General features: G+C 39.7%; 2 protein-coding genes across 2 annotated transcripts in view; one reads left to right on the top strand and one right to left on the bottom strand.

Moving 5' to 3' along the window:
- The window catches only part of Gucy2f (guanylate cyclase 2F, retinal), an 84,049-nt gene that overhangs the window by 57,567 nt on the left and 1,167 nt on the right, over nt 1–25,315 (bottom strand). The window contains exons 2-3 of the mRNA XM_051178003.1: nt 16,790–17,091; nt 1,660–2,014 (exon numbers count right to left, since the gene is read on the bottom strand). Coding sequence (XP_051033960.1) covers nt 1,660–2,014; nt 16,790–17,091 — 657 coding nt within the window. The remainder of the gene's footprint in view (nt 1–1,659; nt 2,015–16,789; nt 17,092–25,315) is intronic.
- LOC127217139 (40S ribosomal protein S15-like) lies at nt 3,949–4,451 on the top strand. Its single transcript, XM_051178004.1, has one exon. It carries the CDS (start codon nt 3,993–3,995, stop codon nt 4,425–4,427), a length of 435 nt encoding a protein of 144 aa, XP_051033961.1. The 5' UTR covers nt 3,949–3,992; the 3' UTR covers nt 4,428–4,451.

The raw sequence follows: 25,315 nt of genomic DNA, 5'->3' as shown, positions 1-25,315 counted from the left end.
CTAAGTAGTTTACAAATATTTCAGGGGGAAATACATGATAATGTGAGTGAAGAGGCAGTTGGATGTGTCATGTTAAAGTAAAATCAGAGTGAAAGCTTATTTCAGATAGATGCACTAGTTTTTGGAAAGGTATAGGCAGATACTTAAATTAGAATACCTTCTCAAGGTACTTCTAGCTCCCAGAGATTTGATGAAGTATCCCCCTTCCAAAAGCTAGATGAGTCCTACTAGTCAATCAGTCTAGTCAATCAATCTGCTAAGGGACATCAGAATTACTAGCTGTGGTTCCTACCCTCAAGGGGGAGTAAATATGGGGAGTGAGGAGACACAACCAATACATGAGAAACAACTGAAAATTGATTTTGTGCTAAGCTGTAAGACAGAGAATTTTAGTGTAATGGTAGTTCACAGAGGAGATGGTGTAAATATGGTATTCATGTGGTAGAATTTGATTGACAGGACTTGGATATATCACAGGAGGCCCAGGTGATCGTTTTAGTAGAGAAAAACAACCACAGACCACAGGCAACTAAAGACGGTCCCTTTTATTAGAGTAATGTCTTGGAGAAAGATTGAGACTGCTTTCAGAACTAATGATGGGTTAGCTTTTAAATTGTGAATAATTCTTTTTTAAATTTATTTTTTTTATTTTACATGTCGATCCCAGTTCCCTCACCCTCCCTCTCACTTACCCTCTCTGCCCCCTCATATGCACCCTGACCACCCTCCCCTCCCATTCCCCCACCCCAATTCCACATGTAGGGCAATGCCATCCAGATGGGGTCATGTAAATCTGTCAAGTCATTTGAAGTAGGGACTAGGACTTCTATCCTGTCTCTAGGTTAAAGGAGTAGTATCCCTCCATGGGGGAATGTGTCCGCAAAGTCCTTTTGTGCAACAGGAATACATCCTGGTTCCACTGTCTGAAGTCCCTTAGACTGCTCAGGCCTTCTAGCTGAGACCCATATTCAGGGGGTCTGAGTCAGTCCCATGCTGGCTTCCCTGCTATCAGTCTGGGGGCCGTTAGCTCCTCCTTGTTCCGGTTAGCTGTCTCTATGTGTTTCTGCAACCTGGTCTTGTCCTCTCCCTCTGCATCTGGATTCTAGTTCGAAACTCAGTGTTTAGGTATGGGTGTTTGCTTCTGTATCCAACAGGTACTAGAGGAGGGCTCCATGATGGTGGATAAGTTAGTTGTTGATCTCACTATCTGGGAAGGACATTTATGGTAGCCTTTCCACAGTTGCTCAAATTGTTAGTTGGCAGCAGTCTTGTAGGTCTCTAGACCTTTCTTTAGGTTCAGTTTTCTTTTCAAACTAATAATGGCTCCCTCTTTTATGTTCTCTCTCTCTCTCTCTCTCTCTCTCTCTCTATCTATCTATCTATCTATCTATCTATCTATCTATCTATCTATGTCTCAGACTGGAAAGTGCCTTTGGTGGTTCTGATTATTTTTAAGTTGAGGAACTAGAGTACCAAGATGTTTGTGCAATGTGAAATGCAAACATGCAACTTTGTGAACATCTCAATATTAAAATAGACCTCGTCTTAAAGAAGTACCCCTATGGGCTGGAGAGATGGCTCAGCCATTAAACCAAAAATATAAGTGCCCTATAACACACACAGAACTAAACTGGTGACCAGTGGTTTCCCATTCCTTACCTCCTTGGCAGATCTTCCCTTCTGAAAACCAGCATTTTGCATCTGCGCTAGTGGGCCTGCCACCAGGGAAGTGAATGGGTGTCCCTTGGAACCGAAGCAGTTCAGTTTCCATGTCCACGGTGTAGGTGCTACGGAGTTCCCATTCTTTCCCGTTGGTGTCCAGGATTACATATTCAGAAATTCCATTTCCATTTGAATCTGTCCTTATCAACTGGTTAAATCCATAGAACTTCATGTTTCTGGAATGCTGAACCAGGCTGGCAGCACTAGGCTGTCCATTTTCTTTCATAGCATTATTCATGGCTTGTGCGATAAAGTAAATTGAATTGTAGATGGTTCCAAACAATGGTGAAACCTATTTTTAAAAATTACAATTAACTCAAAACAGCTGGACAAAACAGCCCTACAGACTACAGCTAGGATATGTGAATCTTCTTCGAATCCCCCGAGACAGCGCCCCTTACCAGCAGGAAGTAGTTTGGAAAGAACGACGCCCAAATTCCCAAATATTGTGTATAAATGTTTGTTTTCATTTAACTGGACTTTGTTATATAAAATTAAATAAAAATTATAAATAAATAAATAAATTACAATTAACTTGAGCCCTAGTCACCCTGAAGCAATTTCAAAGTATATTCCAAGCTTCTCTTCATTATTATGGGCCACGCGTCTGAATAGAACAGAGCTATGAAGACCCCGGGGGGCGGGGGGATATTTCTGAGGACTTGCTTGGTTTCTCCTGTGAATTTTTCTGTTTTTTCCCCAAGGCCTCCACATCTTTAAACATATCAAATATGATAATTTTACAAGCAAACCAAATCATACACAGTATATGTTTATGCTCCTCAGCTAAGAAAGTGATTTAGGGTTAAAAAGGAGCACTAAATCACAAGCATGAACTAGACAAAGGGAGTTCAAAGGAAATTTACCAGGCTAGTTATTGGTGCACTGTGCATGGGAAAAGCACTTCCTTGCACTACTAGAGTGGTAGATGTGTATGGCAAGATTGTAAATAATGGCTCTCCACAATCAGTGCCTTTGTCCAAAACGCCTAGCCTACTAGACACATACTCCTCAGTGAAGTAGCTACTAAGATTCTATTTTAAATGCATATCCACACACTAGAAAACATGCATTTGTTTTCCTATATCCTATTGGCTTGCAAAGTTGCAAAGCTTTGAAAAAAATCCACTGTAAGTCAGTAGGTATGCTACAGAAAATTACAACTCTGACTGCTACACAGTTGTTACAAAGGCAAAGGTATTTGTATACTACGCTCAATAGCCTTGCAACTTATTTTTGGAATAACTCTTGTAGCTTTTATCATAAAAGGTGAAGAGAAAGATCAAACAATTGTTCTACTCTGCATCCCCTACCACCATGGCCACGTGGTTTCCTATAGCATTTCAATTAGAGTGTGGAGATCAAGAAGGCTATGATTGTGTCATTTTACCAAGCTGGGAAGAAAGCTGATACTATTTTTGTATCCTAAGGTCTACAAAGCTAACCTCCTGTGATAAGCTTCATGTGAGATAAAAAAAAAAAAAACCAAAAAACTTAAAGTTAGCTGAATTCTGTTTCTGTTGGAAATACAACTCAATATGCAGAGCAGTGTAGTAGCTAACAGAATAGTGTCATGCTTTGTTTACATAGAATATGGTGGGACAACATCAGCATCACCCAAGGAATTTTAAAACCAAGTTTGTAGCAACAAATTGAGATGCTAAATTTGGGACGCAGGGGTCAGAATTATGAAAAGCTTCCTAGGGGTTCTAATATATCAAAAAGTAGTAAACAAACAATGGACTGTTCCTAAGGAAGAATGTTTGAGTGCATTACACAGTACCTCACTAAGTGCCTTCTATAAAATGATAATACAGAATTATGGCTATCCTAACCTTTTATGTCATCTAATTATATATCTTTCCAGGTAGAGAAGGGAGACTCAGAGATGTCAAGTAATCTGACAAGTTCACTCATTCAAGCATGAAAACAAGACTCCTTTATCTTGGATTAGTATTCTTGATTGGGGGGAAAATGCTGGCTACACAGAGAAACTAGGATACAAGGAGGAATCTAAGAGATTCATACAAGGTTCCTCATAGAAAGGAAAAGGAACAAGATCTCCTGAGCATATTGGGGGGCAGTGAATGGAGATGGAGCTAGAAGAAAGTGAAGGGGAGGAGAGGAAAGCACATGGGACTAGGAAGATTGAGTCAGGGGAGTAATAGATGAGAGAAGAGAGAGAGAGACCATAAAAGAGGGAGCCATTGGGTGGAGCTTGCGATAACTGCAGACGCAGACAACGCTTCCTTTTCCTAGAAGCCACCAAAATGGCTGAAGTGGAGCAGAAGAAGAAGCGGACCTTCCGCAAGTTCACCTACCACGGTGTGGACCTGGACCAACTGCTGGACATGTCCTATGAGCAGCTGATGCAACTGTACAGTGCCCGACAGAGGCGACGCCTGAACAGAGGCCTGCAGCGGAAGCAGCACTCCCTACTCAAGCGCCTGAGAAAGGCCAAGAAGGAGGCACCACCCATGGAGAAGACCGAGGTGAAGACCCACCTGAGGGACATGATCATCCTGCCCGAGATGGTAGGCAGCATGGTGGGTGTGTACAACGGTAAGACCTTCAACCAGGTGGAGATCAAGCCAGAGATGATCGACCACTACCTGGGCGAGTTCTCCATTACCTACAAGCCGGTGAAGCACGGCCGGCCTGGTATCCGTGCCACCCACTCCTCCCGGTTCATCCCCCTCAAGTAACTGGCCAATAAAGACTTATATATAGTCCAAAAAAAGAGGGAGCCATTATAGGTTTGAAGAGAAAACTGACTCTAGAGAAATGTCCAGAGACCTACAAGACTGACCCCAACTAACAATTTGAGCAACAGTGGAAAGGCTACCATAAAGGCTTCCCTGATTATGAGATTGATGACTAACTTATCCACCATCATAGAGCCCTCATCTAATAGCTGATGGAAACAGAAGCAGACACCCACAGCTAAACACTGAGCCATACTGGAATCCAGATGCAGAGAGGGAGGACAAGATCAGTCTACAGAAACGCACAGAGACAGCTGACCTGAACAAGGGGGAGCTAATAGACGCCCCCAGACTGATAGCTGGGAAACCAGCATTGGACTGACTCAGATGCCCTGAACATGGGTCTCAGTTAGAAGGCCTGGACAGTCTAAGGGACCTCAGACAGTGGAACCAAGGTGTATCCCTGGTGCACAAAAGGACTTTGGGAGCACATTCCCTATGGAGGATTACTTCTTTAACCTAGAGGCAGGAGGGAGAGCCTAGTCCCTACTCCAAGTGACTTGACAGATTTTGTTGACCCCACCCGGAAGGCACCACCACCCCTGTGAAGTGGGGATGGGATGGGAGGGGGGTTGAAAGGTATGGGAAGGAGCGAGGGAGGGAAAAAATGCTGGCTACAATCACTTTTGCTTCTGAACTCAGCCAAGAGATTAAAGTGAGCAGGAAGCCATTTTTGGTTGGCCTGCATATGGGTTCTTGTTTAGGTTTCTATTCTCTTCATATTAGAATGCCCCAAACTCAGGTCTTTAGCTTCTTTTCTATCTACACTCTGTCCTTTGGTGACCACTTCTGCTTTTATGACTTGAAATTGCATATCTATGGCATAACTTTCAGATTTACTTATTACAGCTTAGATCTCTCTCTTATATTCCAGACTCGAAAGTGAATTGCTTACCTCAATACCTTTACTTGCATGTTAAATTTCAACATACACCAAATTGACCTTCACCCCCAAACCCCTTGTACCATCTCTAATAATTATCCCTTATTTTTTTTTTCTGAATGCCTACTGTATTCTCCCCCTTTTGTAGACTACTGAATCTCAGTCTCCGGAATTCTGTTTCAATGAGCTCTCTCCACTACTCAGCCCCAACACACACTCTTCAGAAACAGATTAGAAATAGATCAAAACAAGACAACCACCTTCAGTGGACAAGCATGTGCAGAGATCCTTTAGGAAATTTTCAGTAACCCTGTATCCTGACTTTCTTGGGCAATGGTTGCCTTTAGTATTCCTGCAAAAGCCCAACTATTTTCTGAGATATTGGTAGGTTATGACATAAAGTGAATGAAAGAAGGCAAAGTACAAAATCAATACTAGTAAAATAAAAACTAGTTTTTAAACACCCACAGGACTGAAAGCAAAAAGAATGCTAGTGTTCTGTTTTGAAAGGCATAGAGCTTTCTGGAAAAGAGACTGTATCTATCTATCTACTACCAAAATAAAAACATTGGAACTCTTTTTAAAAAATCTGCCTCTGAATTGACACACTGATGGCTAGTATATCCTGCCCTCTGTGTTCTTAGGCAGCCCTGTTAGAACTAAAGGACAGCAACTCCCTGAGATTACTGAAACTTAAGTCTGAAGTCCAAAGCATGCTCTGTTATTAGCCATCATAAATGTTCTCTAGCTGTATTTGTAGCAAATGATGAGAATAAGATGCAGATGAAACAAGAGAAAATCAGACATGCTCCATGGCCCAGTCCTGGCTTCTCACTAAAAATGCAAAGCAATGTGGTGGTTTGAAAGAGAATGCCACCCATAGACTCAAACGTGGTCCTGAGTAGAACCGTTTGAGAAGAATTGGGAGGTGTAGCCTTGTTGGAGTGTGTATGGTCTTGTTCAAGAACATGGGTAAGTGGGTGGGGGGGGTTGTACTTTAAGATTTCAAAAGCCAATACCAGGGTTCTCTCTCTCTCTCTCTCTCTCTCTCTCTCTCTCTCTCTCTCTATCTCTCTCTCTCTCTCTCTCTCTCTCTCTCTCTCTCTCTCTCTGGATGAGATATAAGCTATCAGCTATGCTCCAGGACCATGCCTACCTTCCCACTGCCATATTTCCCATCATGATAGTCAAGAACTCACCCTCTTAAACTATAAGTTCCATTAAACACTTTCTTCTATAAGTTGCTTTGGTCATGGAGTTTGTCACAGCAATAGAAAACTAAGACAAGGAGCAAGACAGAATTGGCAAGAACACCTGCCAGACAGACAACTTTGTTGATATCAAAGTCCAGAATGGTAAGACAATTGATGATCTGTGCTACTGTCTTTGCCTACTGTGTAAATATGAAACTGAATACATGAATTATAAATAAATGGCAATTGAAACAAATCATTGGTTTTTGTTTCATGACTTTTGATAGCTCTATTCTAAGCTTTGAAGAACTTTTAAAGATGAGAAGGCCACAGTAAGGAGCAGTTATATCTGAACATCCAGCAGTTTCATGTTATTATTAATTATCATCACTGTAGATTTGTGTTTGTGGCTTCCAAGGAAGTTGGTCCTCAGAAATTTACACTAAAACTGACTTCTTCAAAAAGTCATTACTTGAATGACAAAATGGCAACATCACTTTCAAACAAGAAGCTTTTTTAAAACATTAATTTAATTTCTGTTGTTAAAAAATATACTTATGCCAAGTAGTGGTAGTGTACACCTTTAATCCCAGCACTAGAGAAACAGAGGAAAGCAGATCTCTGAGTTTCAGACCAGCTTGGTCTACTGAGAGAGTTCCATGACATCAAGAGAAACCTTGTCTCAAAACAAGCAAAAATGATACTTAGAATAATGATCACAACCCTTGGACTTGGCCAAAAGCTGGATGGAAAACAATTTGTCTTGTATGATGCTATTAAATGACACTCTTACTTTACTTAGAGTGAGGCAGATAGACAACTGTGGTCACTATGAGGTTGGGAAATCTTTCTTTACACCCTGACTGCTGGGATTCGTTCTGGAATGCTTCAAGCCTAATTGTCTCCCCTTCAGTTTAGCAGCTCCCTGCAAAGCACTCATATTTAGGATAAAAGAAAACAGTAGGTATAAGGAACATCCTAAGAAACTGGAAGATTCTCTTTACTCAACTGGATAAAGCCACACTTGGGAAAAATGTGTGTTTTGGCAATATGTGATTATAAACAACAGAACTTTATTTAAAACAAATATCCGAGTACAATAAAAGGGAAGAATTCAGACATCAAACAATAAAAGGGAAGAATTCAGACATAAAAACCTAATATCAGCAGTCTATTTTGTTTCCAAGTATAGAGGTGTAGAGTGATAATCCTTGCTCAGTCATCCTGAGATCACATTAGAGCACTTGTCAATGATCTCCGACTCCCAAATCTCTTCATTCTGATTTACTGTTCTCTTTTCATAGATCCTTATGAAATCTTACATTCTCCTACATCCAAAGGAAACAATCCAGTAAGCATGTTCAGATCAAAATGTTTATCACTTGGTTATATTAGAGTCCTTTAGTAAACAATGAGCAGTAGCTATTAGCTAAGTGTAATAAAGCACAGTGAGTCTCATGTGTGGTTCCATGGTGAGGTTTTGGTAGCAGTCTTGGGTGAAATCCCAGGTCTGTCACTTGTATTGACTTTGAGGATAGTGCTATGAGCTTTAGTTTCCTTACACATAAAATATAGGTGTTAGTGTGTACTTTGTGGGTTGCTTTGGGGATTCAATGGGATCATTTATGTAAACTACATAGTGCATGATACACACAATGCCTGCTATTGTTTGTATTTATGAAAAGGAGCTCCTGTCCCTGGCAACATCATCCTGTAAATGTGGTGTTTATGCCCCTCGCTCCAGTCTTGAATTTGTGAGCAGTTGTAGCCTCAGTGTCCCCAAATGTTACAACTATTCCTTTTGATTTGGATAAAGATACATTTATAGTTTTTCCATTATATCCCCTAAAGATTTCCTGGATCATAATAATAATAATAACTACTTTGCTAATAATAACATTTATTGAGGGGTTACTAGGTGCCAGGCAAATTGATGAGTATTCACTCATTGGTTTCTCACAATTCTGAGGGGTTACCATTATTATGTGCAATTTCACATGAAGAGAAGATACAGAGTGTAAGTATATTCAAAATAGCCTCTTTGAAGCTTTTAACCAATGTGTTATGTCTGAGCTTACTAAATACTTGTTGAATTAGTTACAGAGCTATAGTAAACAATACAAAGGAATATCCTATGCGCCTTTTTGTGAATCCCTTGTCCTTCATGTTTTGCCCATAGCTTCCTGGTACAGGGAGAAGAAGGAATGAAAACATTGGTGTTTCATAATTATCAAAATCAAAGATCTCTGCAAATCTGAGCCAGAGATCATGAAGACAGAAGTGGCTGTAGGAGTGGTAACTGGTTATGCATAGTGGAGGCCAATGAAACTTAAGCATCTTCAGAGGAAATTACTGATAAACAGCAAGCAGCTATATTTTGTCAGAATACTAGAAATGATTAGTAGGAGAACCTTAGCACTACGTTGGTGGGGGTGAGGCTGAGCATTAATGATAGAAAAGCCTTTGGATATCTGAGTGAGGAAGACTTAGACATCTCCCTCTCCTGACATCCACTAAGAGAAGAAAGGCATCTGAAAAAAACCCAAACAGAAATGCATTCTCAGCAGCCCCAAAACCAAAACAATGAAAACAAAGCAACTTGGAATTGAGATGGTGCACATAAAAAGTGATAACATTGAAGTATTCATGAGACTGACAATGAGACTCTCAGGTTCTTTCACCCAAATTTGTGCCCAGATTCTGGCAGTCAAGATCATGAAGTCTCTTCTCTGAAGACAGTAGCTGACTGTCTTAACAAATAGCAACCACAACCAAACAAATAAATGAAATATAATTGAACAACATGTGGCTAGGCAACTGCTCTCTGCAGAAGTCCACTAGGCAACAACACCTATCTTCAAATCTGACATTTCGAGCTTCATTCCTAACTGTAAGCAGATACTCAGATTGCCTGATAACCAAGTATAAGCTTCTAACAGTAAATACAATGATCAAAACAAAGAAACATGAAAAATGAGAAACTAAAGGGAAGAAAACAGAAGTGAGCTTCAAAACTATGTTATTTTTCAAAGAAATAAGCGCTCTCCAAGTCCTTGAGATCCATATTCACAAAATCAACCAAATTCATATGTCAAAAATGCAAAGCACACATTTGCATACATATAAATATGAATGTGTGTATTTGCATATCTATATACTTGAGAAGAATGTGTATATATTTGAAACCTTTTCTGTTATTCCCCATATAATATAGTATAAGACACACATAGCATTTGTATTAGAAATCATAAATCATCTAAAGCTCATTCAGAGCACGAGGGAGGATGAACACAGGCTATCTACAAATTCTATATCATTTTATGTAAAGGGCCTGAGAACACATGAACTTTGGTATCTGGGGAAGATTCTGAAATCAATACATACTGAAGGACAAGTGTAGTTTGTCCTTGATGAAACAGGGCACCAATAAAATAGAATGGGCTCTTAGAAATTAAAAATTCTGTAACTACGCATTTAAAAAACATTGGTAAAAGCCTAAGGACAAAAATTGAGAAGTTCAATAAACTAAATCAAAGATATGGGACATCTAAGAGAATAAGAAGCCTATTCAGAAATCAGTTCACCATCTAGAGAAGGCAAATACAATGTTTACACTAAAGATACTTGCACCTCCATGTTTATTTCAGCACTCTTCAGAATAGGCAGTCTATGAAAGCAACCCAGATGCATTCATCTCAGCAGATGAATGGACAGAGAAAAAGAAGTATATGGAACACTCGCCTGTTAAAGATAAAATTTTGTCATTTGCCAGCAATATGAACTGGAAGGTCTTATTTTAGGTAAAATAAGCCATAAGTACAAATACCATGTTTTCTCACTGAATTAAAAAAAAAATAGTAAGTCAACTTGTAGGAACACAGAACAGTACAGGGGTCTCTAGAAAAAGGGAAGGACAAAAGAGAGAGGGGACAAATAAGAGGGACATTTAGGAACAGGGAAAGGTGTTATGGGGAGGAAGGGGAGAAGTGTGGATGGACACCATGAGTGCATGATGAATATGTATACATAAATACTAACTTGAATTCTATTAATTTTCAAAATATGCATTAGTAATGATAATAAAAGCAGAACTGAAAACTAATCATTTCAATCTTATTTATTTGTTTATTGTCCTTTGGTTTATTTGTTTGTTTCAGATAGGGTCTCGTGTATCTCAGGCTGATCTCAAACTCTCTATGTAACAAAGAATAACTTTAAAGTTCTGATCCTCCTGCCTCTACCTCCTAGAATGCTGAGATTACTGGAAAGCAGGACTGTGTGCTTCCTGCATACTAGGTAAGGATTCTACCCACTGAGCTATATCCCAGCTTCTCGGTCACTTATTTAAATAAAAGACTTCAATACTTTTAATATAAAAGAAGCTCGATCTAGAAAAATCTTACCTACTGCCGGGCATTGATGGTGCATTACTGTAATCTCAGCACTCGGTAGGCAGATCTCTGGGAGTTCGAGGCCAGCCTGGTCTACAGAGTGACTTCTAGGATAGGCTCCAAAGCAATACAGAGAAACCCTGTCTTGAAAAACCAAATAAAATAAAATAAAATCTTACCTACCCAATTGACTTCCTAGAGATAATTAGGACAAAATTATTAAAAATAATATCAAATAAATAATATAAGGAAACATCCCAGGAAGAATGGGCTTCCAGATCCAAAAGAAAATTATAAGGTGTATTAAAGACTCATACAACATCATATTTCATAGCATCAGAAATAAAGATAAAGCTGAAGATTTCGTTCAGTGATAGAGTGGTAACTTATCAAGTGTGGGGCCCTAAATTCAATCTCTAGTAGCTCCCTACCCCCATAAAAGAAAGTAAAGTTTAAAGGAAGTGATTTTTCACCAAGATTGATAAAGTAAAGAAAAACTAAAGACTTCCTCAACATCCAAAACTTTATTTATCATACATGCCCTTTTCAGAGGCTAGTAGGAGATGTGTTCAACAAAAATAAATAAGAGAACAAACCAAGAAAAATAGGAATCATGAGAGTTAGGAAATGCAGTAAATCCAGTACAGAAAAGAGGAAATAGGAATTTGTAAAGTGAAAATGGAGATTTCAGATAAATGGTTGTGTGGCACTCTTAGAAAGCATAAGCATAGATGGGACTAGAAAGGCAAAGAGTCTTAAGAAAAACAAAGTTGATAAGGGATTTTACAGGTTTTACCATGTATAAAATTGTTTTAAGAGGATTTTAAAGTCTTATCAGAAAGCGTGGAATGACTTAGAGATGCAAATGAAAGTAGTTTTTTTTGTGTGTAAGGTAAATTCTGCTGTTATTGTTGTAACATATCCAACACAAACTTTTGATTTCTGCAATATCATCATTGAATTATACTGAGATGGATACTATATTTAAAATCCTGCTGGATATGGTAGTCACTAATAGAAGTAAAAAGATCAGCAGTCCACAGTCATCTGCTTTGGCTACATAATAAATTCAAGTTATGCCTGGAATTCATGAGACCCTGTCAGAAAGACAGGGAGAGTTGTATTTAACTAAAAGCTCTTAGGTGTGACATTAGCATATTGAGGATTGGAAGCAGGATAAGAAAGTTAAAAAAAGCTAGCAGTCCTCTTCAAATAATGTCCAAAACTGAGTAATCAAAGCATACCAATGCCAGTATGGTAATTAGAATAATATGGGGGTAGGAGATGGCTCAACAGTTAAGCAAGCATACTGCAAATTCAGAGGGGAAGCAACCATGTCAGGTAGCCATAACATCAGCGCAGGGGGTCCAACTCTCTTCTGAACTATGGGGACTCCTGTATAAACATGCACATACATGTACACATACATACTCACATGCACACACACACACACACACACACATGACCTTTATAATAATATAGGTGTATACAAGAATAACGATCTTAAATCACACGATACTTCTGATGAAGATGGAAACTTAAGGACAGCTGTTTTGTTTCTGTAAACATTTCAGCACTTCCCAACTTTGAAATCTAGGTGTAGTCACCTCTTTCATAGTTTGTTTGCTTGGTTTTAGTCTTTATATTTTACATTTTAAAGAAGGTAAGAAATATAGAGTATATTTTAAACCTTTGCTATAGGTAATGAAGTTTTTGTACAGAAATTTCAGTTCCACTGAAAGTGACTAGGCAAAAGAATAATATATCCACATTTTAAAGATAGGTTTATTTGACTTATGAGTGTGTAAGTCTGCATGAGGAAATGTGTGACCCATGCATGTAAGAGCTCACAGAGTCTCAAAAAGTTGTCATATTCCTTGGAACTGGAGTTAGAGATGGCTGTGAGCTTTATGTGGGTTGCAGGGAACAAACCCAGGTCCTCTTCAAGAGCCACAATGCTCTTATCTACTAAGCATCCACCCTCTACATCCCTACTTTTTAATCAATTATAGTATTTTAAGAATGACTTATGTCTAATATACTTGCTAATCCAGAACTCATTAATTTTCTTTCTGTGTTTGTATAAGCCTCATGTAGACAGGAATAAATAACATGCCAGTGAATGTTTAACCATGATTCTATAGACACAATAAAAGCTTCATTCGTAGTGTTTTTTGAGTTCTGGTCATGTAAATGTTCTTTCCGTGACTGATTTCAAGCTATCAAAATGATGCCACTAAACACAAATGGGTAAAAGTTGCACCTGTTTGGCTTTAAGGAACTGGCTCCAACATGCCACTGAGAAAAACTCTGGATTTTTTCCCCTGTTTTCTCTCTCTGCACTAAATCATAGTACCTAGCACATGGTGAGTGCTCAATAAACAGCAGTTTACCTATTGATTGAAAAGGAATAAACAACATCAGCTCTGAGGTATACCAATTGTGAATGAATGCAATAATTTGGTCTGAGAAAACACATCGAAACTTCTCAAAGTCAAATAATGTTGACCATTGGAAATATTGAAAGACTCTGCTAATAATCAGAAAACTTTTAGAGAATTAGAAGCTGTATAACGCCATTGTTCTTTGTGACTAAAAAGGTTTTCTTGTATATCTCTACTACAACTTCTTTATGCATTCATCTGTTGATGGACAGCCGATATATAAATCATGTATTGGCAGATTTTGTGAGAGTAGAAGGGTAGATGTCTATGGGGGACAAAGGGGATGAATAAGAGAGGGAAGGACATGAAAGAACAAGATACAGGATGTGCTCAAAGTAATTATATACCTTCATGTGAAGAACGTTATGGAGCCTAATTAGACAATATTTTCAAACTAAAATTTTAAAAATGAAAAAGCTTTTAAAAATTCAAACAAAGCAATATCTGAATTTAGACTGTAAGATGATACCAGGTCACTGTCCTGCTGACCTCAAAGGAGGAAAGAAGACAACAGTGAGCCAAGCATCAGTTTATGCATGCTATTTTGTCTAATCATCACGATAATCTCGGGACATCGGCCTTCCCATTTTACACATGGGGAAACTAAGAGTAAAAACCTCCAAGCAACTTTCCCAAGACAGTAAGGATGGGATCTAGCATTTATAATTTTTATTTTTGCTTACTTTTAAGTGACACATTAAAACACAAAATTATACAGGCTTGTGAGATACCCAGGGATGGTTTTATACATGTCTACCTTCTACAATGTCTTAAACATTATGGTACTTATCAGATAAATAACATAAATAAGCATCATTCATATAATCTATCATTTAATAATGATAATCTGTTTTAAAAAATCCTTTTCTACCAAAAAAAAAAAAAAACCACTACAGCACGTTATCTACAGTCATCCTATTATGCACTTTCTTACTCCTATTGAGCTGTAATTAAGTCTTCATTGATAGCTAGGGTTTAGACCCACGTTTGCCTAATTCCTCATTATAGCCTCTTCCTGCTATCCCAGCTGCCTTCACAAATACCTTTTAGAAGAGTACTTTTTATGGGGGTTTTGCTTCTTAGAGACATGAGGCTAATTATCTCACCTCCTATCATTCTTTGCATCCTTTAGGTATATAGGTTTAGCCTATGTACTTGAAAAGCAGGAGTAGAAATACATCCAAGCAAGCTTTTTAGAAAAATAAGCCCTGTACTCTTTTAGCAAATCCTACCGGCATGCGCCACCACAACCAGCTTCTGTACTCTTTTATTGCAGCTATTTCCTTGTCTAAAGCAGAGTGCTGGCTGCCTAGCAACCAACCTAATGGCATCTTTTTTTTTTTGCATTAATTATCTTATGTTTTGCACAAGCTCAAAGGAATTGAATTAAATACATAGAGTGCAAGGTCTTAGTTTTTTATATCAATATATGTGTTCTTATATATATGTACATTACACACACACGCACACATACTGCTTCTCTCAATCAGATGACTAAAGGAAAACATGGCTTCTCAGACTATATTTATATGATGCTGTATCATTGGCTGCATAGCTACAAAAATTAACAACCTGATCATTTGTGTATTACTACAACACAAAATGACTGAGCTGAGCAACTCCCTTAGCAACTTAAGGGAGTCCTGTAATTCCTGACTACATTCAACAGTTGTTTTTGGGTGCCTGTGCCGTAAAAGAGAGCTTTCTAATAGACACATCCGCATCGATGCAGAACAGATCCAGTACTGTCATTAATTTTGTGAGTCAGTTTTCTTACAAGAAAAACAATGTGAGAAATCTTTGCTATCAAGGCAGGGAATCACATGCAATCCTAACTTTCATCTGAATCACTTGTTCACAGAGAAACAAGAAATAGCACAAGAAATAAAAGCTGGATTAACAGCACACCATCGGGGAATGTGAGAATTAGACACAAGCGCCCCTCTTCCTTGCTAACTGAATTTCAGTTTTGTTCATACTCAGCTGGCAACTATAGACTATATCACAGTTGTCTCGTTCCTCTCTCCAGATTGTGGATTCAGGCATTGGCAAGAGACACAATCGTGATAAACAATGAATGGGGGAAGTCTACATAGGTAACTTCTGAGGAATATTTTTTCAGTCTTGAACAGAGATACAAGAAAGGAACATTGCTGTTTTTGCATTTCTCAATATCTATACCTGTGTATAATTTCTGAAACTGTGGCAGTCACTTGGGGAGCTTAAGGAGAACCAGTCTTTGAGTGTAAGCTAGCAAAAGTGATAACAATGAAAATTTGAATGACATTCAGTGATTTGCTGGACTGATCACCTCTAGAGTTCTCTGTTTCACATTTTACAAAATAGCAGTTATTTAGGACACCACATATTGAATTCTCTGTTATTTATCATGAGAATCAATAGCACTAATATAATATGCTAAATAAATTCTTGAACTTTAAAATTTAGCCACATGCCATTCTAAGTACTTTTGAAAATGCTTCCTTCTGTGTCTAACTTCCAACCTATAGAAACTACCATATGAGCTGGAAGCGGGTGCACATAACCAGAATTCTAACATTTGGGAAGTAGAAGCAACAGGATTGCAAGTTCGAGGCCACCATCTGCTCTAATGAGACCTTGTACAGAAAGAAAGGGAGACAAAGAGAGAAAGGGGACAGGGAAGAAGAAACCAGGAAGACAAGAGGAAAGGGAGGGAGGGAAGAAAAGAGAGGGAGCCAGAGGGAGGGGATAGGGAAGAAGAGAGGGAGGAAGGAGAGTAGGAAGGAAACAAGGGAGGGAAGCAGGAAGGAAGGAAGGAGAAAGGGGGAAAGGGAAGGAGGGAGAGAAGAAGCTTCTATATATATTTCTCTAACATAAACAGCTCCTTTGCTTTCCTATCTTCTCATTCTTCTGTCTTTGCTCTCTACACACTTATGTGGCTTTAACTTTAATATGTATCTCAGCTTCTACTTTTAACCTAAATAGAACCTGCTCCATTTATATAATATTCCTTGTGTGTATGTTTTCACGGTTGACCATTTGGCACTAGACAACTGATTGGTGTCCTTTCTGGGGAAGACTGCCTCTCCTGCTCCCAAGCTTTCCACAGTTGCTTATAGTCACAGCCTACCATCTTATCTTGTTGGTGAAATGGTTCCAAATTTGGGTCACAAGGAAGACTTGTATTTTACTAGCTCCCCTTCAATAGCCCCAGCATAAGGTAAAATATGGTTTTGTTTCCTTGTTTCTAGTTCCCAAAGAGAAGAGACAGCCGGCAGAACTGTGGCAATGTGCCAGTTATTCACCTGATAGGCTCTTCTCTGTATATGTGGTAAGGGAGAAAAAAGCCATTCATTTCCCCAAATTTTTTATGTTCTCAGCTTAGGACAACTTGTGAGTCTGCACTTACTTGGTGAGAATCAAGCTTCTCAGGAATTTCTCCACTGGCTGTTGCTTCCATATAGGCTTCATAGAAGGTCTTTCCATGGGACTCCAATGTAATAGTCAACACAGCATCGTAGGCTTCCCGGAGCCTTTGATTGTTCCTCAGGACCTGGTAGGGGGTGTGCTTATAAGGTAAACTGTAAAGCAGCGCATCATAGGGGACAAAGACGTAAGTCCCATCAGTCATTTTCAGCTCGTGAGCCAATTCCAGGAAGTGTGTCTGAGTCTCTCCCCCAATCAAGGCTGAATGCATACACAGGATGATTACTGAAACCAGGGGAAAAAGTTATGGTAGTAAATCACAGCATCAGAAACCAAACAGAAGAAAGAAATGTCCTCTAACCCATCATTTAGAAATGACTTCTTCCCTATGCCCACAGGATGAGCAAGATACTGAGGTCCTAACTTAAGGCTGTGGGAACTCTTAACTTGTGTACAGAGGCAAGAAGGACATGTCTACAAGCTGCACAGCCCAATCCTAGACAGGAAAAATAGTTTAAGAGGCCCTGAGGTTGAAAGGTCTATTGAGTTTATATCCTGATAGCACTATGTATTAGCTATGTATTTCTGGGTAAATGACTTATTCTCACTGTGCCTCCAGATGTCAATACTTAATGAAAAAGTAATAATACTTTAAGGAGAAAATTCATGAGATAGCTCTAGTATCTACTCTTGTATCTAAGAAGGCTAGATTGGGAGAGTGGCCCATAGCCACTATTTCTTCTTGCTGTCCACTCATTACAGACATGCACTCCAGCATATTTTGACTAATGTTCTCCACTCTTACAAAAGCCATTATAGACAATGAATGGCACTAACATATACCCATCTATAAATGCTACTAATGTTGTGGATGATATGTTCAATTTTTTTTTCAATCTAACTTCCCTATAATTGGAATTACTTTGCACTCAATTTAATTCTTCCTAGACTCATGAAACTATGTTGTTTGGCAAGGCTATGCTAGACTAGCCTGGATTAGAGGGGCCATGGTTGAAGAGTGGCAGCAAGATCATGAGACAGAAAGTCTTATATCCAATTTTGTCCTTGGCATGCTAAATGAGTTTAGTTTAAGGCTACTTGTGCTTCAGTGCCCACATCTTTAAAATGCAGATTCCAACACATTTCACAGGTACATTGAGTAGTTTAATTAGATAATGCCTGGCAAGTATTCTGAGCTCCTTGAAGAAAAGCAAGAGTCCTATCACCACTGGTAAATATTAATTATCCATGCTTCTATGGAACTTAAATCTCAGGAACTAAGTGTGCTTAACTACATTCAATGACTGGTCTTTGGCTTTACTGTATTGCTTCATGTGTTTTCAAAAGCTTTCTTTACACTTTCTAAATACTCCTGGAAAGTTTTGCTTTGGAACTAGAGCTGCCACCTGGCAATTATAAGCCACTCACTAACTTTTAAGGTGCATTCTTTTGTGGGGGGGGGCGTGTCAAGACAGGGTTTCTCTGTGTAGCCCTGGCTATTCTGGAACTGTCTCTGTAGACCAGGCTGGTCTCAAACTCAGAAATCTGCCTGCCTCTGCATCCTGAATGCTGGGAGTAAAGATATGTACCACCACTGCTGGCTTAAGATGGATATTAAAGATACACACACAAAACCATCATACAACTAGGCCAAACTTGAGTTTTTAAATGACCACTAGTTCTAGGAAAATAATAAAAACTTTAAGAGGGTTTATGTGATTTCTAATGGGCAGACCTTCCTTTGAATGTTCTAAGGAGATCTTTGGAGCTGTCCCATGAGCTACCCAAAGAATCCAGTTTCAGCTGTTCATAATCACACACTGTAGAACAAGAAAATGTGGTATCAGAGAGGTTTGACAAGACAAGAGCTGGGCTTAGGAAAAGTTAAAACTAGTATCACCCTCTCTGTTTGAGTACACCATCAACCATGAATTCATTTGATCCCAGCAATTGAGATCTGTTGAGGGACAGGATGAGCTAAACCATGTGCTTTGGTTAGTGGCTAGTTCATCAGAATTCTTAGCGAGTAAGTTAAGTGTTGGCATTTCTCCTGCAAAGGCAATGATAAACTGACATGATCAAAATTATCAAACATGGTTCCATTTAATTCCCTTAAGAGATATTGAAATTACTTCATGGAAAACATTAAATAGAATGAAGTACTTTGTGTTTGTTAAGATACAGATATTCCAGTGCATAGAGTGAGAGCTATTATGATGTGCCATCCAGACACACACTTCAGAACTCACACGCTCACTCCCCTAGCTGCTGGGCATGTTAGCATGTAATAGCTAATGCCTCAGCAGTAATTAACCTCAGCTGAAGAGAGCCACCTCTCACAAGATCACATGCCTTTAGCAGTGAACTAAAACTGCTGGGAGTTGAGTCACACTGAGTCTATGGTTACATTTTCCCGACATCCATAAGCCAGTAAACAACATGCTATTAGCTTGAAATTGGCCACAGTGAAGGTGATTTACGCTATGGAAATCATCAAACCACAAATCATGGCTTTCTCATTCCTGGGAAGATGCTTTCTAAAACAATTATTAGCACATTGTACCCTTTCTTTGAGTCAGCCTACACCTAATGAGCAGTCTACACAGAGGTAGGGAGCCCCAGACTCTGTTCCAATTGTAGTCCCAGCTTCAGACTACCCCTGAGGGACTGGATAAGGCCTTTCTTGTTAATTATTTCCCCACTAATTCTCTGGCTTTCTCTTCCTCACGAGTGTTATACTTGAAAACAATCACTAATAAGCGTCATGCACTCAGTTACATCTAACACCAACTTCAAGCCACCATTATACCCTACACTGGCTTCTATCATGAAACCCACAGTATTTATTGCCTTAATTTGTGTATAACAGCTTCTTCTGTGAAACCGTGGACTTCTTAGGGTCAGAGACTGTGTTTACTTTGCATCTACACACACACACACACACACACACACACACACACACACACACACACACACACACGTTTAGATAGATGTTTGCATGCTAGCAAATTCCTGGGAGAAAAGAGGCTGCATTCATGGTTTTTTTTTTAATGGTTTCATGACATGTGAGAGACATGGACATACTTGCATTAATAAGAAAGCAGAATAATTTTAAGGTATTGTCACAAGCTTATATTTAATGCCAAGTACCCCTCAATCTGAATCTCATTTTTTTTTCTCGTTGGCACATGTAAATGACATTTTTTTAAAAAAAGGTTCTAATCTCCAAAACTAGAAAGACCATTTAAAAGTATCTAGCCTAACCTTTCTCTCTCATCTTTAGATGAAAAAAATGGAACCCTTGAGAGGGAAATGATCTCAGGCCTCTGTTTTTACAAGGCAAGAACTTGCCATTGAGCACAATTAAAGTGGAAAGCATAAACACTGAATTCAAACAACAGCATCTTAATTTAATAGATTGAGTGCTTCATGCACAGGGATTTATGGACGCATCTGTTCTACGAGATGGTTTTCACTAAATAGCTTTTATTATCTCAAAATTACATTCATTAAAATGGGATTTGACCTCTAAGTTGTCAGGAAAGGATTAGTATACAGAAAACTTAAATCCTAGGGAAGGTTTAGGTCAACAGGGGGGTCACCAAATAATATTAATTTGTAAGTTTCCATCTTGATTGCTAACAGTCAAGCCCTTCAATAGCCAAAACAAGGAACAGAAATCATACCCTCCAGAGATCATATCTTACAAGAATGATATGAGCACTTACTCTGGTGTAAGTATACTCCACTTGAGCTGCCTAGCAGCGGTGTCTTCAGACTGGGGTGCTGCCTATGACAAGCTAAGTAGCACCCTCTCTCACTGTCAGTGTTTCTAGAAAGGACTATCAGGAAAGCCCAGGGAAAGCCAGTCCCTGAGTTCCTCAATCCTTCCTTCTCTTCCTATATGTGAAGTCTCTACCCTCTATTTCCTTGAGATAGATGATTTGTGTTCTCCAAAGGGCAAAACTTTCAGACACCGTTCTGCATGCCTGTGATCCCAGGACTAGGAAGAAGTGGGCAGGATGATTTGATGAAGTGTTACAGTGCATGGCCAACCTGGACTGTAAGAACTTAGGTTAGCCTGAAATACACAGGATGGCCTTGTCTTAAAAACAAACAAGTCCACCAGATTTCACTTTATCTCTCCGACTATAGAATCCTCCGCGGAGAAAATTGGGGTCTAGTTTGACACCCTGTGAGATGGGAATGATTCCACCACCTAGGGACCATATGTTTGTGAGCCCCCAATTAACAGAAACCCTCCATTCCTCTGCCCTCCACTTGCATTTTAGGGGTGTGTGTGTGTGTGTGTGTGGGTGTGTGTGTGTGTGTGTGTGTGCCTTTTCTTCCGCTGACATTCATTTGAGCCTGTTTCAGTTTATAATCTGCTACAACTGAAGGGAGGAAAGACCACTGGAGGAAAAAGACATGGAGGGCATAGACACAGTGAAGGAAATTTAGATGTTCAGAGGTTTCCACTAGTGCTGGGTCTTCAATGATGGGATCATTGCTAACAGTGGATCTGCTCATGAAGGCAGCAGACTTCTCACCATTTATATTTATGTACACTTACATTTGTCTATAGGAAAGTGTATAACAAAATCCCTAACAGGATTAACACCATTTACCACAGTACTATCAGTAACACTGTTATTAGTGTTGGAAGCAGGGCTTAAAGTTGGTACACCTGGGGACACTTAAAATCATTTCATCAGTGGCGCTTAGAATTAAGAAAGAATAGCAGAAACAGAACACAGACTCTCCCGTGTGTGTATTTTAAGAACATATCTCAAGCAGGGAGGAAGCAGCAAAGTCCTTTCACAGATCAGGTATCAGGGTATAGTCTGAGGGCCAGCAAGGTAAGCATCCCTTGGGAACTTACTAGAAATGCATTTTCTGAACCACATCCCAGCTTCTCTGAATCAGAAACTTGGGAGAAGGAACTCAGCAAAGTGTTTGAAGAAGCTCTTTCTGGAAATTCTGATGCTCATTTAGATTTGAGAGCCACCAGGTCAGGTAAACATGAAGGCCTATATCTCTGCTCTCCCATTCACTAGCTGTATAACTCCATGCAAGCTATTTAACCTTGCTGCCTCAGACGTCTTACCCACAAAGTTGGAAAATAGTGATCACTGTTATTTTGTAGGGACATTGAAAGAACTGAATGAAACAGTCCATGTAAAATCCTTTCAAAACGCCTAGGAGATAATAAGTTCTCAATAAATAGAAATTATCAGTTTTTCTTTTATGTGCAAGGTTGCAATTGATGGAAAGAAGCTGGTCAGGTCCTGGCTAAAAAGATAGAGACAGTATCTAATTGGAGGGGAACAAGAGAAGGCCATTTTGACTGCCACAATAAAACACTTCCAATTTGGAAAAATTTAAAGGAAACCCCAAATGGTGGGCAACCAGGTAAACTCCAATGGAAAGGATTTCAAACTAAGAAGACAGGAGGTATTGAAACAGTCATTGGAAAAGTCCTCCCAAGAGCTAGAGGTAAGGCCTCCCGCTGGCCTTTGTGGGGCTAAGAAAAGGAACCCCTCCTGAGTGGATGCAATCCCTCAGGTGCCTTGCTTGGCCTGTTAATGCTCCTTTGTGCCAAGGGACAAAAACCTCCAGCAGGGCTCATGGTCAGAGCAGCAGGGAGTGGATGGAATTTGAACCCCCTAGCCACTCTGCTAGGTTCCCAGGCACAGGGCAAAACCTACATAATCCCACACAGTATTCCTAACTGCAAATTGAGGTCTTTGTCTTTGATTAATACCTCTATTTGACTTTGTTAGAAATAAAGATAATTGGCAATCACTTCCAAGATTTAAAAGAAATGAGTCGATAACCTTAAAAAGGCTGAATCCCCTTACTCTGAGGCTTTATTTCCCCTATCATTTGGTGTTAACAATGCCTACGCCTATCCACTTGATCTTGTGAGCCTCACAGATACTGTAAACTTTGAAGGGGAAAAAACCTTACTCCTGGAGAATACTGACAAATGAAATGGTTGATGTGTAAATACCTTGTAAACTGCAGCAAGCTGCTTATGTGTAAGATAGAATGAATTATGCTTCTTTTCTTGTCTTTGTGACCCAACACCTAATTAGGCCTCTGTTGTTTCCCCTTTCAAAAATCTGTGGCTATATTATTGTTACTCTACTGTTTAATTGACCATTGCCTTGGTACTGTGTAAATGTGATTCAGACTTGTTTCTGAGAAAGATACTTCCTCTAACTCCAATGAAGCACCAATAATATGGCCTAATTGGAGACATTCATTTATAAGAAACAGAAGTGGCATATACACCAAAGTCTAGTCTTCTCTTCCCTCCATCCCTATTAGCACCAGCAGCCCCACCATGCCCTACCATTGTCACATAGGAGTGCCATCACTGTTACTATGACTGAACCTTCCAACTATTACCAGATCTCTTCAAAGGAAGGGGTCCCTTCCCACTGTCTATATTCTGTGTTTCAAAGCATTCTTCAAAGAGAAACTCAGTATTATTGAGTTACTTTATCATCCTGTGGAGAACTTCATCTTGGTTTCAATGTTTCAAGCTCTTGCTTTCACAATCTAACAAGACCCCATCGGCTTATTTTCATCAACACTCACTTCTATTCTGAACTCCTCCTGCCGTACCTACTGGCTGGCAGATTCCAATCCCATCACTTAATTGGAACCACAGACTCCTTTGCTCACTCTACACAGAGATACATGAAATCACACTCGGTCTACAGCCCATCTTACAACTCAGTTCCTCGGCTTCCACACTGTGACTTATGTCGGTGAGGTCCTGGTACATCTCATCTGGGTTTGCTTACATTTGTCCAAAACAGAAAAATAATCCTGGAGCATAGAGATTTATCTGTACCCCAATGTTGTCTCTTTCAGAGTCCTCCTCCTACCCCTGCTACTGCTACTGCCTCCTTGTTACAAAGGGGCTTTCTGTTGCTCCTTGAACAGTCTCTGTTTGGTGCCCCCTCATTCTCAAAATTCCTAACCCGTTAGTGCGCTGATTCATATGGTCACCAAACAGATGTTTGAATTAAACAAAGATTAAGGCAAAGATGACTGGTCACTTCAAATGAGGAACATTTATTTGCATTCTATTAACTTATAGGCAGTGACTCTGAAGTCTAGACGTTCCTTTGCTAGGATCCTCACCACAATCCAATTCAATTCAAGTCGCTGTGGTAGATTCAGTCATTTTTGAAGCCCAGGTAATTCTAATGATCAGCTAATGCAAGGACCCTTGGGGAAAAATAGGCTTCCAATGGTAGGACAATAAAACACATGTTTGCTACCTGTCTACCTCAAAGGAATTGGTGGTGGTGAACACGCAATACTAATTCCTCTCAGTTTGATGACAAAAGAGCCCCAGGGCCTGGATTTATTTAACAATTCATGTATCAGTCTAGTATTTACAGTGAGTGGGACATGATACACTCATGGAGTGTAAACTCCTAAGAGACACAAGGCTTCATGAAGCTCGGTAACATTTGATTAAGTCCTGACCCTGTATATGTTGTTTTGTTTCTAGCATGGTTCCTCTCTGGAAGTGATTTTCTACCTTTAAAAAACGGGTCCGTGCTCAGCAGGCACTACATTCTGTTACGATGCAATCAGAGCCACACTGACTGCCTTCCACGGAAGATTATACAGACCGGAGCTTACAGACTCTAGGACTACTGGAGCTCCTGCAACTAAAACCTCTGGCCTTCATCTTCCTGAAATGGAGACCCTTGAAATTTAAACTGGATTCTAGTGATAAGCCAGGCCTAAGATAGACCATTCTCCAGAAAGCCTGCCATTGTGCTAAGAAAATGGATGCAGACCAGGACTAATCCTAGAAGCGATCCTTTTGACAAGTGGTTTCTGGCTTACAGGTCCTCAAGTGATAAAGTGGCTGCCATTTGACAATGAGCATTGTTCCCATATACCACTGCCACTTTCCGAGGGAGGGAAAGAGGAGACTGATTTTTTAAAGACCAAATAAAGCAGGTGTCGAAGAAAATATCAACACCAAGTGTCAAAAATGTAGCGGAAAAAAAAAAAACATCTGGTTCTAGAAACCAGGAAGGTTCCCTCCCCAAATAGATTCAAATCCTGTTGGCAACTGCAGCTTTGGGTGAGTCAGGTACTCTGTGGCACACTCTGCTTCTTTCCTCTGCAGGAATCATTTCTGAGCACAAAGTTTCCCTTGAACTGAGTGGCATATTAACACAAAACATGTTTGCTATGTTTCATTCATCAACTAAGTGTCCTCCATACCAATGAGCTGCATGCTGCAGGGGGGAAGAACCCCCTTCAGGAGGAAGGGGAAAGAAGGGCTTTAGCACTCAGGTTCTAATAAAGGAACGACTCAGAAGAGAGTCAGCAGTAGATCTCCACTCCACGATACACACACACACACACACACACACACACACACAGACAGACACGAAACCACAGCAGAACATTGTTGTGGTTAGTCTAAAACTGCTATGATCCTCAGGACAAAGACAGGGTGTAGCTA

This window comes from Phodopus roborovskii, unplaced genomic scaffold (assembly GCF_943737965.1).
Source record: "Phodopus roborovskii unplaced genomic scaffold, PHOROB, whole genome shotgun sequence".
Taxonomy (NCBI): domain Eukaryota; kingdom Metazoa; phylum Chordata; class Mammalia; order Rodentia; family Cricetidae; genus Phodopus; species Phodopus roborovskii.
The sequence above is the reverse complement of the archived record's forward strand: the minus strand, read 5'-3'. Positions and strand labels throughout refer to the sequence as shown.

Bases quoted from the DNA above. Each gene is read 5' to 3' on its own strand.
- LOC127217139 (XM_051178004.1), top strand. From the start codon at position 3,993: ATGGCTGAAGTGGAGCAGAAGAAGAAGCGGACCTTCCGCAAGTTCACC.